Source organism: Oryx dammah, unplaced genomic scaffold, assembly GCF_014754425.2.
Source record: "Oryx dammah isolate SB20612 unplaced genomic scaffold, SCBI_Odam_1.1 HiC_scaffold_25, whole genome shotgun sequence".
Lineage (NCBI taxonomy): Eukaryota > Metazoa > Chordata > Mammalia > Artiodactyla > Bovidae > Oryx > Oryx dammah.
This window is the reverse complement of record NW_024070209.1, coordinates 11,550,172-11,565,489: the sequence shown is the minus strand read 5'-3', so window position 1 is coordinate 11,565,489 and position 15,318 is coordinate 11,550,172. Positions and strand designations below refer to the sequence as shown.

Genomic DNA, 15,318 nt, shown 5'->3' with positions numbered 1-15,318 from the left:
GAAAACAAAATTAATCACCCTTCAAAAAATCAGTCAAAACGTAAAGGAAATATTAATGCTAAGCTACCTGCAATTTGAAAGAAAACATTTAACATCCTTAGGATAGCTATAAATGTAAAATACAACATAAATATCACTTACAAATTTACATCACAAATTCCTTTTTTAAATAGCCAAAATATTAAAATATGTCATGATCATTTTCTATTTCTTAGCTGACCTCTGCTTATTTCAAACATTCGAACAAAGTTCATGCAACATCAGTTAGTCAGCAAACTGTCTTCTTTGTTTTCTATTACATACTCCAGCAGATACTACAACACTACAAAAAAAAAAAAAAGAGCTTTACTCTTTTTTCTCATAGCCTTAGCAGGTTACCTCTAAAACATAAGTTATTAGTCACAACAGGTCACAAGTGTTTAAGACCAGCTCTGTTTTTAACTCACTTTTTACTAACTCATCCCCCCTTATTATTTTTGGTATTTCCTCCAAGCAAATATTAAATAGCATACTCAGCATCTCAACCTAGATTCATACGTTTCATAGGGAAGCTACTCAACAATTTAATTTCTTCAGGCTATTTTCAGCAGAAAGCTGAAACCCTGTGTGTGATTAAATCAATTATTATATCATTTGTAAATGCTAAAAGCTATCAAATCCAATGATGGAAAGAATAAAAATATTATTTTCCTCAATGACATAAAAATATTCATATTCCAAACTATATTCATAGTTTAAACTACACATATCATATTTCAAACTAAAGCAAAATCATAAATGTCATCTAAAATTCTAAACTGCTTCCAAAATAACTGTCCTTCTAAATAAATGTCCATACTAATAACTGTCCTCAATAGTTTTTTGCAACTAATTCATAGACAAATTATGCAGATGCTGGAAATTATGTAAACATTTTAATATATAACATAACATTTTAAAGTAAAGAATTTATTAAAATATTGACATACATTCATCATTTTACCTAGCAATCCCACTTCTGAAAATAGATCCTACAGATACAGTACAACGTGTACAATAAGAAATGACAGATATTCAAGGTTATTCACAGTTGTATCATTTTGTCCAATGGAAGACTGGAAATACCCAAATATACAGAAATAGGGGACTGGATGAATAAACCATAATATAGTCACATTATGTAGCTGTAAAAAAGAATAAGGAAAATCTCTACATACTGATATGGACAGATCTACAAAATATATTGAAGATATAATACAAAAAGTACAAGACACTAAACTACATAACTGTATATACAGTATATTATTTATTATATAAAAGGGGAGGAGAAATAAAATCATATATGCCTATATTTGTAATAAAATACAATGGAAGAATAAACAACAAACTCATAAAACAAAGAGAGGGAATAGGAAACATACTAGATTTATGGTTCATATCTTTTTCTTTGCACTTTTTAAATATTTCTAACCCAGAGAAATAATTTACCTATTCATTTTTTTATTTTCAGAATTATACTAGGTAAAACTTCCACATGAGTTTTACCAGCATCACTTATTGGATCTGATGATACCTAACAAACTCTTCAAATTCAATATAGGAATGACTGCCAAATGTTACTCTCCCATTTAATTTCCGTCTGTGACTACTAATTTTTCTATGGCTTGAATCTAATTGATCAAATAACACACTAGAATAACCTTCCACTGGAAAAGCTGCAATGAAAATTTGTGTTTAGCTCAAATAAAATCAAAGTTGGAGCCCACTGCTGATAGAACCAAACCAACACTGTCTTACCAGCTACACGGCTTTGTTCATTTTTCCAATTTGCCTGACAATTCAATGAAGTTATTAAAATAAAACCTAACATTATCAAACTACAAAAAAATTCATTATCCTACTTCATACTGTACAGAAAGCTTTTAATGACCCAGATAACCACAATGGTGCACTCACCTAGAGCCAGACAACCTGGAGTGTGAAGTCAAGTGGGCCGAAGGAAGCATCACTATGAACAAAGCTAGTGGAAGTGATGGAATTCCAGTTGAGCTATTTCAAATCCTAAAAGATGATGCTGTGAAAATGCTGCACTCAACACACCAGCAAATGTGGAAAACTCAGCAGTGGCCACAGGACTAGAAAAGGTCAGTTTTCATTCCAATCCCAAAGCAAAGACAAACTAAAGGGCCTCTGATGAAGGTCAAAGAGGAAATAGTGAAAAAGCTGGCTTGAAACTCAACATTCAAAAAATGAACATCATGGCATCCAGTCCCATCACTTCATGGCAAATAAATGGAGAAAATGTGGAAACAGTGTCAGATTTCATTTTCTTGGGCTCCAAAATCACACATATGGTGACTGCAGCCACGAAATTAAAAGACACTTGCTCCTGGAGGAAAAGTTATGACAAACCCAGACAATGTATTAAAAAGCAGAGACTTCACTTTGCTGATAAAGGTCCATATAGTTAAAGCTATGGTTTTTCCAGTGGTCATGTATGGATGTGAGAGTTGGACCATAAAGAAGACTGAGCACTGAACAATTGATGCTTTTGAACTGTGGTGTTAGAGAAGACTCTTGAGAGTCCCTTGGACTGCAAGGAGATCAAACCAGTCAATCCTAAAGGAAATCGACCTGAATATTCATTGGAAGAACTGATGCTGAAGCTGAAGCTCCAATACTTTGGCCACCTGATGTGAAGAGCTGACTCACTGGAAAAGACCCTGACGCTGCGAAAAAATTGAGAGCAAGAGGAGAAGCGAGGCAACAGAGGACAAGATGGTTGGATGGCATCACGGACTCAATGAATATGAGTTCAAGCAAACTCAGGGAGATAGTGAAGGACAGGGAAGCCTGGCATGCTGCAGTTCATGGGGTCGCAAAGACTCAGACTCAACTCAGTGATTGAACAATTCCATAATGTAACTGAACCTTATTTCTATCCCTTTTTCCCCAAATCTATAAATATTTTAACTCAGAAAATAACATTTTACTCAAGAGTTATACTTAAATTTGAAAATTTTTTAACAACACTGCAAAAATACTGAAGAATGACAGGCATAGTGAAAAGAAGAGAGGCGAAAAGGAAAGGAGAAAAGGAAAGATATAAGCATCTGAATGTAGAGTTCCAAAGAATAGCAAGAAGAGATAAGAAAGCCTTCCTCAGCAATCAATGCAAAGAAATAGAGGAAAACAACAGAATGGGAAAGACTAGAGATCGCTTCAAGAAAATTAGAGATACCAAGGGAACATTTCATGCAAAGATGGGCCTGATAAAGGACAGAAATGGTATGGACCTAACAGAAGCAGAAGATATTAAGAAGAGGTGGCAAGAATACACAGAAAAACTGTACAAAAAAGATCTTCATGACCCAAATAATCATGATGATGTGATCACTAATCTAGAGCCAGACATCTTGGAATGTGAAGTCAAGTGGGCCTTAGAAAGCATCGCTATGAACAAAGCTAGTGGAGGTGATGGAATTCCAGTTGAGCTGTTTCAAATCCGGAAAGATGATGCTATGAAAGTGCTGCACTCAATATGCCAGCACATTTGGAAAACTCAGCAGTGGCCACAGGACTGGAAAAGGTCAGCTTTCATTCCAATCCCAAAGAAAGGCAATGCCAAAGAATGCTCAGACTACCGCACAATTGGACTCATCGCACATGCTAGTAAAGTAATGCTCAAAATTCTTCAAGCCAGGCTTCAGCAATTCATGAACCGTGAACTTCCAAATGTTCAAGCAAGTTTTAGAAAAGGCAGAGGAACCAGAGATCAAATTGGCAACATCTGCTGGATCATGGAAAAGCAAGAGAGTTCCAGAAAAACATCTATTTCTGCTTTATTGACTATGCCAAAGCCTTTGACTGTGTGGATCACAATAAACTGTGGAAAATTCTGAAAGAGATGGAAATACCAGACCACCTGACCTGCCTCTTGAGAAATCTGTATGCAGGTCAGGAAGCAACAGTTAGAACTGAACATGGAACTACAGGCTGTTTCCAAATAGGAAAAGGAGTACGTCAAGGCTGTATATTGTCACCCTGCTTGTTTAACTTCTATGCAGAGTACATCATGAAAAACACTGGGCTGCAAGAAGCACAAGCTGGAATCAAGATTGCCAGGAGAAATATCAATAACCTCAGATATGCAGATGACACCACCCTTATGGCAGAAAGTGAAGAGGAGCTAAAAAGCCTCTTTATGAAAGTGAAAGAGGAGAGTGAAAAAGTTGGCTTAAAGCTCAACATTCAGATAATGAAGATCATGGCATCTGGTCCCATCACTTCATGGGAAATACATGGGGAAACAGTGGAAACAGTGTCAGACTTTATTTTGGGGGGCTCTAAAATCACTGCAGATGGTAACTGCAGCCATGAAATTAAAAGCCGCTTACTCCTTGGAAGAAAAGTTATGACCAACCTAGATAGTATATTGAAAAGCAGAGACATTACTTTGCCGACTAAGGTCCGTCTAATCAAGGCTATGGTTTTTCCAGTGGTCATGTATGGATGTGAGAGTTGGAGTGTGAAGAAGGCTGAGCACCAAAGAATTGATGTGTTTGAACTGTGGTGTTGGAGAAGATTCTTGAGGGTCCCTTGGACTGCAAGGAGATCCAACTAGTCCATTCTGAAGGCAATCAACCCTGGGATATCTTTGGAAGGAATGATGCTAAAGCTGAAGCTCTAGTACTTTGGCCACCTCATGAGAAGAGTTGACTCATTGGAAAAGACTTTGATGCTGGGAGAGATTGGGGGCAGGAGGAGAAGGGGACGACCAAGGATGAGATGGCTGGATGGCATCACAGACTCGATGGACATAAGTCTGAGTGAACTCCAGGAGATGATGATGGACAGGGAGGCCTGGCGTGCTGCGATTCATGGGGTCGCAAAAAGTTGGACACGACTGAGCAACTGAACTGAACTGAACTGAATGCTTTCAATGAAGAGAAGAAGAAACTCTAAAATTATATGTAATTTCAAAAAATAAAATCTTCTGATATGTCAAGGTTTTCAAGATTTTCAGCAGTTTTGTTTTTTCTCAGAAGCCTGAAGTGAAGCCGTTCAGTTGTCTCTAACTCTTTGCGACCCCATGGACTGTAGCCTACTACGCTCCTCTGTCCATGGGATTTTCCAGGCAAGAGTACTGGAGTGGGATGCCATTTCCTTCTCCAGCTCAAAAGCCTGCTACTGCTAAGTCACTTCAGTCATGTCCAACTCTGTGCGACCCCACAGACGGCAGCCCACCAGGCTCCCCCATCCCTGGGATTCTCCAGGCAAGAACACTGGAGTGGGTTGCCATTTCCTTCTCCAATGCATGCAAGTGAAAGGTGAAAGTGAAGTCGTTCAGTCATATCCGACTCTTAGCAACCCTATGGACTGCAGCCTTCCAGGCTCCTCCGTCCATAGGATTTTCCAAGCAAGAGTACTGGAGTTGGGTGCCACTGCCTTCTCCGTCAAAAGCCTAGTCATACTTTTTTAAAGACAGTCAATCCGCAAATCAGTTAATTAATCCCCCAGATAATTAACAGCTCATGGTACAATTATTTTATTCTATTCATTAAACAAATATTTATTGAGCACCAACTGTTTGCCAGGCCCTCTTAGGTTCCCAGGATACAGTAGAAAACAAAAGGAACAGAATTCCTCCCCTCCTGGAATACAAATTCCAATAGAGGAGACAATCAAAAATATATGTCAGGCAGAAGTGCTATGAAGAAAAATAAAGTTCCTTCCCCTTTATTCTCTATTCCAACAAATGGCACCACCATTATTCACCCATTTACTTAGGCCAAGAGCCTTTGTTCCTCTTTTTCTTTAACCCCGTAAGTAATCCCAAAAGTTTGACTTTGTTTTCAAAATAATATTTTAAATCCAACTACTTCTCATCACCTTCTCCCCAATAGCTTACTGCATGCTACAACCATCTCTTAGCTCTTATAATTCCAAATATCCCTTGACTGGTTAAAGTTTCCCTGATAGCTCAGATGGTAAAGAATCCACCTGCAATTCAGGAGACCCTGGTCCTATTCCAATGCAGGAGACTTCCCGGTTCTTCCCATCAGGAAGATCTCCTAAAGAAGGGATAGGCTACCCACTCCATTATTCTTGGGCTTCCCTTGTGGCTCAACTGGTAAAGAATCCACCTACAATGCAAGAGATCTGAGTTCAATTCCTGGGTTGGGAAAATCCCCTGGAGAACAGAAAGGCTACCCAATCCAGTATTCTGGCCTAGAAAATTCCATGGACAGTATATGGGGTCGCAAAGAGTCAGACACGACTGAACGACTTTCACTTTTCTTTCACTTTCTTGACTGGTTTTCCTGTTTCTTCTCTTACTCCAATCTCCATATAGCAGCCAGAATGTTCTTTGTTTAACTTAAGTTAGTGCATGTCACTTCCCTGCTCAATGCTCTTCTGTACCTTGACACAACACTTAGAAATAAAAACAGTCTCTTTCTTATTCTATGCTATCTGGACCCTCACTGGTTTCCTACCATCTCCTCCCACTATGCTTCTCCTGAGGGTCTTCATACTGTGCGTGCTGTCTGGAAGAGATATATGGCTTGCTCCTTCAAACAACTTTTTCTAAACACCTAGTCAGAAACAATATCCCATCATACGTAACATAACCACTAAATAGCACTATTATTTTATGTGCCTATGTGTTTGTTTATTCTGTAAGTGCTCTAGTAGAAGGCATGGTACAAAAGGGCAAGGACGTATCTATTTTGTTCTCTATTATAACCCAGAGTCCAGAAGAATACCAGGCACACAAAAGTTGTTTCATAAATATCTGTTGAATAAATGAATAAATTAATTCATGAATGAAGCCACTAAAATAATAGGTATATAATAATGTATAAAGCTGTTACCTGAAAAAGCAACATATAACATGATATTATTCTTCTAATATAATAAAATTAATACGGAAAAAGTTTAAAAGAAATATACAAAAATAAGAGTTGTGACAGGGTGGTAGGATTAAGTTTGTTGTTGTCTGTTTCTCCTTTTTAAAAGTCACTACATTACAGTTATAAATTAAAATATAAAAACATGTTTTTTTAAAAGGTTCAGTTCAGTTCAGTCACTCAGTCGTGTCGGACTCTTTGCAACCCCCCTGGAGTTTACCCAAACTCATGTCCATTGTGTTGGTGATGCCATCCATCTCATCCTCTGTCATCCCCTTCTCCTCCTGCCCCCAATCCCTCCCAGCATCAGAGTCTTTTCCAATGAGTCAACTCTTCACATGAGGTGGCCAAAGTATTGGAGTTTCAGCTACAGCATCAGTCCTTTCAACGAACACCCAGGACTAATCTCCTTTAGGATGGACTTGTGGGATCTCCTTGCAGTCTAAGGGACTCTCAAGAGTCTTCTCCAACACCACAGTTCAAAAGCATCAATTCTGCAGCACTCAGCTTTCTTCACAGTCCAACTCTCACATCCATACATGACCACTGGAAAAACCATAGCCTTGACTAGACGGACCTTAGTCGGCAAAGTAATGTCTCTGCTTTTTAATATGCTATCTAGGTTGGTCATAACTTTCCTTCCAAGGAGTAAGCGTCCTTTAATTTCATGGCTGCAATCACCATCTGCAGTGATTTTGGAGCCCCCCAAAATAAAGTCTGACACTGTTTCCACTGTTTCCCCATCTGTTTCCCATGAATGGGTAGTTACTACTAAAAAATAAACAATCAGAAATAGGAGATCATTTCTTTCCCCTCATTGATTGTCAAGGAGGGAGAATATCAGAGTCACCTTAACTGCTTTTACAAAATTGTTTCCTATCTCCTCCTCCATTCTCCAATGTATCTCAAAATAAACACTTCCAGGGTCTGATTATTAATGAATATTTTATCCCTCAGATATATGAATAGAAGGGAAAAAAAAAGTCAAGAATCACTCCAAACACAAAGTTTTGTAATTAACACTGGCTTGGTGGTAAAGAATCCCCCTGACAACCAGGAGACACAGGTTCAGTCCCTAGGTGGGGAAGATCCCTTGGAGAAGGAAATGGCAACCACTCTTGCCTGAGAAATTCCGTAGACAGAGGAGCCTGGCAGGTTACAGTCTATGGAGTCACAAAGAGTCGGATACGACTTAGCAACTAAACAACTACAATGAAACACCTAAGTCCTCATTACAAACTCAAGGGTAAAAGGCAGAATAAGTCTGACTCACACTATCGGAGTTACTACTACCTAGCAGGTACCATGAAGAATGCTTTATCTTTTTTTTTAATACTGTTCCTGCAATGTAGGTGGTATCCCCATTTAAAGATGAAAAAAAATTGCCCACTCAGGTGGTAGTTGCTTACAAAAATAATTAACTGCTTAAAGAGGTCCATACAGGGACCAATAATGAGAAAGTGTCATCAACCAAGGATTATGATTATCTGGATTTTGTAAAACTTAGGTAATGGTGGAGAAGGCAATGGCACCCCGCTCCAGTACTCTTGCCTGGAAAATCCCACAGACGGAGGAGCCTGGTGGGCTGCAGTCCATGGGGTCGCAAAGAGTCGGACACAACTGAGCAACTTCCCTTTCACTTTCATGCATTGGAGAAGGAAATGGCAACCCATTCCAGTGTTCTTGCCTAGAAAATCCCAGGGACAGGAGCCTGGTGGGCTGCTGTCTATGGGGTCGCACCAAGTCGGACACGACTAAAGCAACTTAGCAGCAGCAAGGTAATGGGAGGCCAAAGGATGGAAAACAAAGCCATGTGGCCAAAGGCAGAGAAGCAGTAAGTGGGGAGATCAGTTCGCCATATTTAATTATCAAATGACATTCAGCAAAAGAGCTTTTGAAAATATTCCCCATATTTGTTTTCTGGAAGAGGCAGTTTTATACACAGTTTGGGCTTCCCTGGTGGCTCAGCAGTGAAGAATCTGTCTGCAATGCAAGAGACATGGACAGGGACAGAGGAGCCTGGTGGGTTAGTCTATGCGGTCACAAGAGAAGGTCACAACTTAGCAACTAAACCACCTCCACCACCAAATAAGCAAGAGAGAAAACTGTTGCTATACCAAAAATACAATTTTTTAACAACAGAATAAATAAAGCAAGCATCTAAAAGGAAATGCACCAAAACAACAGCAGCTATGTTACATTAGTACAAGTAATTCTTAATATAGCTTCTAAAATTTTCATACTGTTGACATAATTTTTAATGTTTTAATAGTGATAAAGATCAGAGGAGGGAGGGGTGTTCAGGATGGGGAACCTGTGGCGGATTCATGTTGATGTATGGCAAAACCAATACAATATTGTAAAGTAATTTAAAAAAGAAGATCAAATAGATAATATTCTATCATTAATACCCTTTGTTAATCTTAAAACTAAGCAGTATAGCACAAAACCATTCCATATGGTAAGACAAGATTTGGTCCCTACAGTAAAGTGCTTTACTAGGATCAAATATAGCAATAATATCATTCTTACAACACCAGCCCCTTAGAAATGGAAGGCAGCAACTAAGCTAAAAAGAGAAAATCATGAGCTGAAAACAACAGAGCAAACTTCTTCCCAGGTGAGAACACTCAGCAAGGGAGGTCCAATAAACACAATGACAAGGTCTTGAAGGTTACACTGCTGCTACAAATAAAGAACATAAATTTCATGATAAAAAGACAAAATAAGTCAACCAGAAATATACCTGGATAAGAAAAAATGGCACTCAACAAATGATGCTGGAAAAACTGCACATCACCATGCAGAAGAATGAAATTGGACATCCTTCCTTATATGACAGACAAAAATTAACTCAAAATGGATCACAGACCATGATGTAGAAATAAAATTAGACAACTCTTAGGAGCAAATCTTCATAATCTTGGGTTAAGCAAAGGTTACCTAGATACAACACCAAAAGCACAAGCAAAAAAATAAAAACTAGATACACTGGCCTCATATCAAAATTGAAAACTTTCATACAGCAGGTGATACTATCAAGAAAAACGAAAAAAACCACCCAAAAGAATGGAAAAAAGTATTTTCAAACCCTATTCCTGATAGAAGACATATCCAGAATATATAAAGAACACTTATAACTCAACAATAAAAATAATCCAATTTAAAACTGAGCAAAGGAACTGAAGGCACTGCTCCAGAAAACATAATACACAAAACATAAAACATAAACAAATAACTATTAAGCACATGAAAAGATTCACCATTAGAGAAATGCAAATCAAAACAACAGTGAGATACAATTTCATATCCACTGGGATGGCTAAAATAAAAAAAGATAGCAACAAGTGCTGACAAGGATATGGAGAAACTAGAGCCCTTATACATTGCTAGTGGGACTAAAAAATGGTGCATGCATTTTGTTACACAGTTTGGCAGCTCCTCAAAATGTTCTATGATTCCATTTATACAAAGTGAACAAAATAGGCAAGCCCATGAAGACAGAAAGTAGTGACTGCCTGGGGAAGGGACAGAATGAAGACGGACTGCTAATCGGTATGGGGTTTCTTTCAGGGCTGATGAAAATGTTCTAAAATTAGATTGTGGTAACTGCTACACAATTCTGTGAATTCGATTAAAAAAAACCATTGAATTGTACAGTTTCAATTGGTGAACTGTACACTGTATGAATATCTCAATAAAGCTATTGTTTTAAAGGCAAGGTATTTCACTGCTAAATTTAAAAGTCTGTTTTAAAATCTTAAATAACAATTAAGACAATATTAATTGCTAGTACCCAGAGAGCAAAGTGAGGAAACAGCTTATTTTGAGTAAGTGATATGAAAGAAGACTAGAGATACATAGATGTGATTTGAAAAATGAGAATATAGAGCTATTGTTCATGAGTGATTTGTGACCAATATTCTGTGATCAATTTTTACAGTGTATTACAGCACAATATTTTGTGATCAATTTCTGTAGTGCATTAGCACTACAAAGCAAGAATCAATATTATTTTAAAAACAAGACATGCCCTTACATCTAATGGGCTTCTTTCCTCATCTGCAAAATTAGGACTTGTAGCTAACAAAATAATTTTTGAGATGAAGACAGAGAAGAGATGGCTGCTTCCCCAAAGAATCTTCTAGGCAACAGCCTCTGTATGTATGGATAAGCTTGGGACTTTTAGAATTACAATAAATAAAGAAAGTCACTCCTTATGATAAACAGTAATCAACTAATACTGCAAGTACTATTTCAAGATTAAAATAAGGATAGTTATATAATGAAAAAGTCAAGCCATTGTGGCTCCTCAAACAAAAAGGGATAAAATTGGAAGAATAATTTGATACCACAAATTATTATTATTTAATTCCTCTGCAGTTAGAACACCTATCTCAGGGACAGGTAAGAACCAAGAGCCTTAAAAATGCCTCAAAAGACAGAAGAAACAGGAAAGACTATGAAAAGGGATAGAGGCTGAGATTTACAGTTGAGGGTAATGGTAGGAAGAAGAGCCGATTGCCTTTATCATACCTGTTTACTGACTGTGATGGAAAACCAAGAGATAATGATTATGAACATGCACCCAGGGTTAAAGCATGAGATCTGAAACACCAAGTCTATGCATGCTGCTGCCTCTGCATGGATACGGAAGAAAGATGAGATCATCTCCTATGAACACGGGCAGGAACAAGCTAGACTGAAGACAAAGACAGTGGATATTACTTGTATTATAGGATGTTCACATGATTGAATCTTGGGTCTGATAGTTAAGATTTAGGGTTATCCATCAAAGACAGGACAACGCCAAAAATGAAAAGCCCCTGATAAAGAAAAAAGGGAGTCAACAAAAGAAAATAAAACTAGTAGGATAGTGCAGCGGTTCTCGAAACTTTTCTTACCATGTCCCCTTAGGACAAAAGATCTCTACTTCATCTAGCCCAAAAAAAATCACCACTTCCCAATGGAATTCAGTGATAATGCAGCAAATTTCAGGGAAAATGGATAACATTTTAAACATAATGTATATATTCTTCAGTCAATATAATGGAAAATTACAGGCTAAAATTCAGCAGAACAAATATGCATTATTATTCAGTGGAGGGCTAACATAATAAATCACAACAAACTAAATTGATAACACTAAATTAAGTCATTTATCATATAAACCAAGAACAACAGCAACTGAAAACAAACAACTCAAGACAATATTAATGGTATTCTGATGAAAAATCCTTCCTAAAAACTCTGGTAATCCCAACTACTCCAGTGGGAGCTTTGCTTGGCTGCCAGCTATATAGCTCAGCAGCCAAATTTCTCAGAATACTCAAACAGCATCCTCTGTAAGTCTAATAACATTTTGTTTTACAAAAACTAAATATTAATAACCAATAGTAATGTACATAGAATACCAGTAAGTAAGCTTAGTTTTTATAAAAGTAAAGATAATGAAATAAGGGTCATTCACCTTTAAGAGCTCAAGAAAATATGAAAAGAGAGGAGTGTGACAGTCATGATCATAGTGCAGTCAGGGACAAAAAGCAGACTACTAAGGATGGTCATGTCCCATGTCCAGGGATGGCACTGGGAGAACCATGTGCCCTGGAGAAGGAAGCTGTGGAGGTGGAGATGAGAAGCGAAGTCCGCAGCCTGCCCCTCTTTCAACCACTTTCATAAGGCAACTTCTCCCCATGAAAAAAACAAGCAATGAGTAATAATCTTTATGAAGGGAGGAACAGCGCCCCAAGACTGTACGAGGTGCGTAAGATCATTCTCTCTGTTGGCTGCATGGAGATCAGAAGGTGCCACAGGAAGGGCGATGTGTTGGTTCTAGGGCACTAATACACTGAGGAGAAAGAGAAAGGTAGTTTGCGCTTGGGCGAGTAATTAGCAGAAAGTACGGATAGATGGTGATCCCCAAACGAAGCAGAACAGGAGGGGTTAAGAATGCATACTCCGGATCCAGAATGCATGAGCAGGAATCGCCACTCCCCTACTTTACTTTCCCTGTGACCTTGGGCAAGTCACTTAACCTCTTTGGGCTTCATCTGTAAAATGAGGGTAATAACAGTACCTACCTAATAGGGCTGTTTTGCGGTTTGAATAAGTTATACTTGTAAATCTCTTAATAAATGGCTTGCGCTGTACACAGTACGTTGTAGCTAAGTTTGTTAAGTTGAGGTAGGTGGCGGCTTAGTGTGACGTCTCCAGTGAAATGGGGGTGTGTGGGCAAAGTGTCACGGGGAACGGAGGGAGATAACGTCTTTTCGGCGACGAGCACCAGGAATCTGACCTTTGGGGAGGTCGTCCTGCTGACAGTGCTCGGCAAGTACTCGCTCCCAGGAGAGGGGCGCGCGGGTTGAAGGAAACTTCCTTCCTTCCAGGCCTAGGATTTTCAGGAACTCGTTTCTGAGAAGTGATTGTGATTTTTAAAGAGGCAAGAGTCTGCTCTCCGAGCAACAGACCGTGGGGTGAATTCTGTTTTGCCTGAAGAGCAGGACCTGAGCCTGGGGCAGAAGGGTGATGTCCTCAGGGGGACCCTCTGCTAAGAGCCACCATCTGTCCGGCGCGCTCCGGCTGCCCGCGCCGGGCCAGCCTCGGAGGGAGAACGAAGGCTGTCCCAGCCCTGAGGGAGGCAGAACGAGGCTGCCGGCGCCGACGGTCGGGAAGGAACCCCACGTCGGGTCTGCGGGGCTACGGAGGGGGACCTGCCTCGCCGAGGGTGGAGGTCGCCCGCCGGGCTCTCCGAAGGGAGGGGCCGGCGCTGGCCCTGCAAGAGGCCGGCCAGGCGCACAGTCCCGAGGGAGCCTCCTCCCGGGTCCCGCCCGTGCCCACCCCTCTGTGGCCCCGGTACCCAGGGTACCTGAGCGTGGGCCCGATGCAGGCCGTGTCGGTGCTCTCGATCTCTCGAAGAATCCGTTCGTGCTCCGCCGCTGTCTCCAGGCTCTCCGCCTCCGCCATCTTAACCCGCTCCATAGACTCGGGGAGCCCCGCAGCGCGTCCCCTCCCTCAGCTCCGCTCACCTTTCGCTCTCAATCTCTCTCTCTCACTCCAGGCTCCCGGGGATCCTAAGCCTCCGGCCACCCGCAGGACGACCCCTCCCTCAGACTGGGCACGCCCCCTAGCATCACCACGTCCGCGGACGTTCCGCGCGATGCCCGCTGGGATTTGTAGTTCTCTGGAAGAAATAGCCTGATTTCACACATCATTCATTGAAGCCACAAACTTGTGTTAAAAGCTCCACTATAGAGGGAAGTGGGAGCGTGTACACCGTGGCGGATTCGTGTTGATGTATGGCAAAACCAATACAATATTGTAAAGTAATTCGCCTCCAATTAAAATAAGTGAATTTAAAAAAAAAAAAAGCTCCACTATATCCAGTGGCTAAGATTCCGTACTCCCAAGGCAGGGTGCCTGGGTTCACTCCCTGGTCAAGGAATTAGATCCCATGTGCTGCAGCCATGACCTGTTGCAACCAAATAAATAAACTTGTTTTTTAGGGGGGAAAAAAAAGTTCTACTGTAAGAAAGAACAATTAGGAACTTCATATGCAACGGCGATTGTCAGACAGTTCTTGTTGAAGACCCTTGCCTCAAAGTCCAAAAGCCTCTTTAGGCATGAATATTAAGGAAGGATTAACTAGGTTTCTCTGAACAGATATCTTACAAGTTATGAAAGAGGAAAAGCCCAAAACTAAAATACCCAAAACTAACAGATAAGGTGTAATGTACCTCTAAGCAAGTTCTGAGAATCAAACACTGCAAGCACTTTTGTCTGTGAAGAATTCATTGACAGACTATGCCTGAACATTTCAAAAGGTGTGATTGGAAGGTGTGAGAAGCAACCTAGAAAACGGGAAAGAACTTCATTTCATTGGTGTACAGAGAATTAGCAACAAGAGATGGTGCTAGAAAAGCATCTTGGAAAAGGAATACCAGGAACAGAAATTTGTACTTTATTCTAATGGCTCAACTGGGCCAACAACCACCTGCATCAAAAGCATCTTGGATCTCTTTTTTAATACAGATCAAAGACTAGAGATCTCTTCAAGAAAATTAGCTATATCAAAGGAACATTTCATGAAAGGATGAGCACGAAAAGGACAGAAACAGTAAGGACCTAACAAAAGCAGAAGAGATGAAGAAGAAGTGGCAAAAAATACACGAACTATACAAGAATGTGAAGTCAAGTGGGCCTTAGGAAGCATCACTACAAATAAAGCTAGTGGAGGTGATGGAATTCCAGTGGAGCTATTTCAAATCCTGAAAGATGATGCTGTGAAAGTGCTGCACTCAATATGCCAGCAAATTTGGAAAACTCAGCAGTGACCACAGGACTGGATAGGTCAGTTTTCATTCCAGTCCCAAAGAAAGGCAATGCCAAAGAATGCTCAAACTACTGCACAATTGCACTCATCTCACACACT

At 40.0% G+C, this 15,318-nt stretch overlaps 1 protein-coding gene across 1 annotated transcript in view; it reads right to left on the bottom strand.

Annotated features, from left to right (window-relative positions):
* EXOC6B (exocyst complex component 6B) overlaps positions 1-14,031 on the bottom strand; it is a 697,089-nt gene extending 683,058 nt beyond the window's left edge. Inside the window, exon 1 of the mRNA XM_040223938.1 lies at positions 13,756-14,031. Within this exon, the coding sequence (XP_040079872.1) occupies positions 13,756-13,868 (113 nt within the window). The 5' untranslated portion in view covers positions 13,869-14,031. The remainder of the gene's footprint in view (positions 1-13,755) is intronic.
* Positions 14,032-15,318: the final 1,287 nt, after the last annotated feature.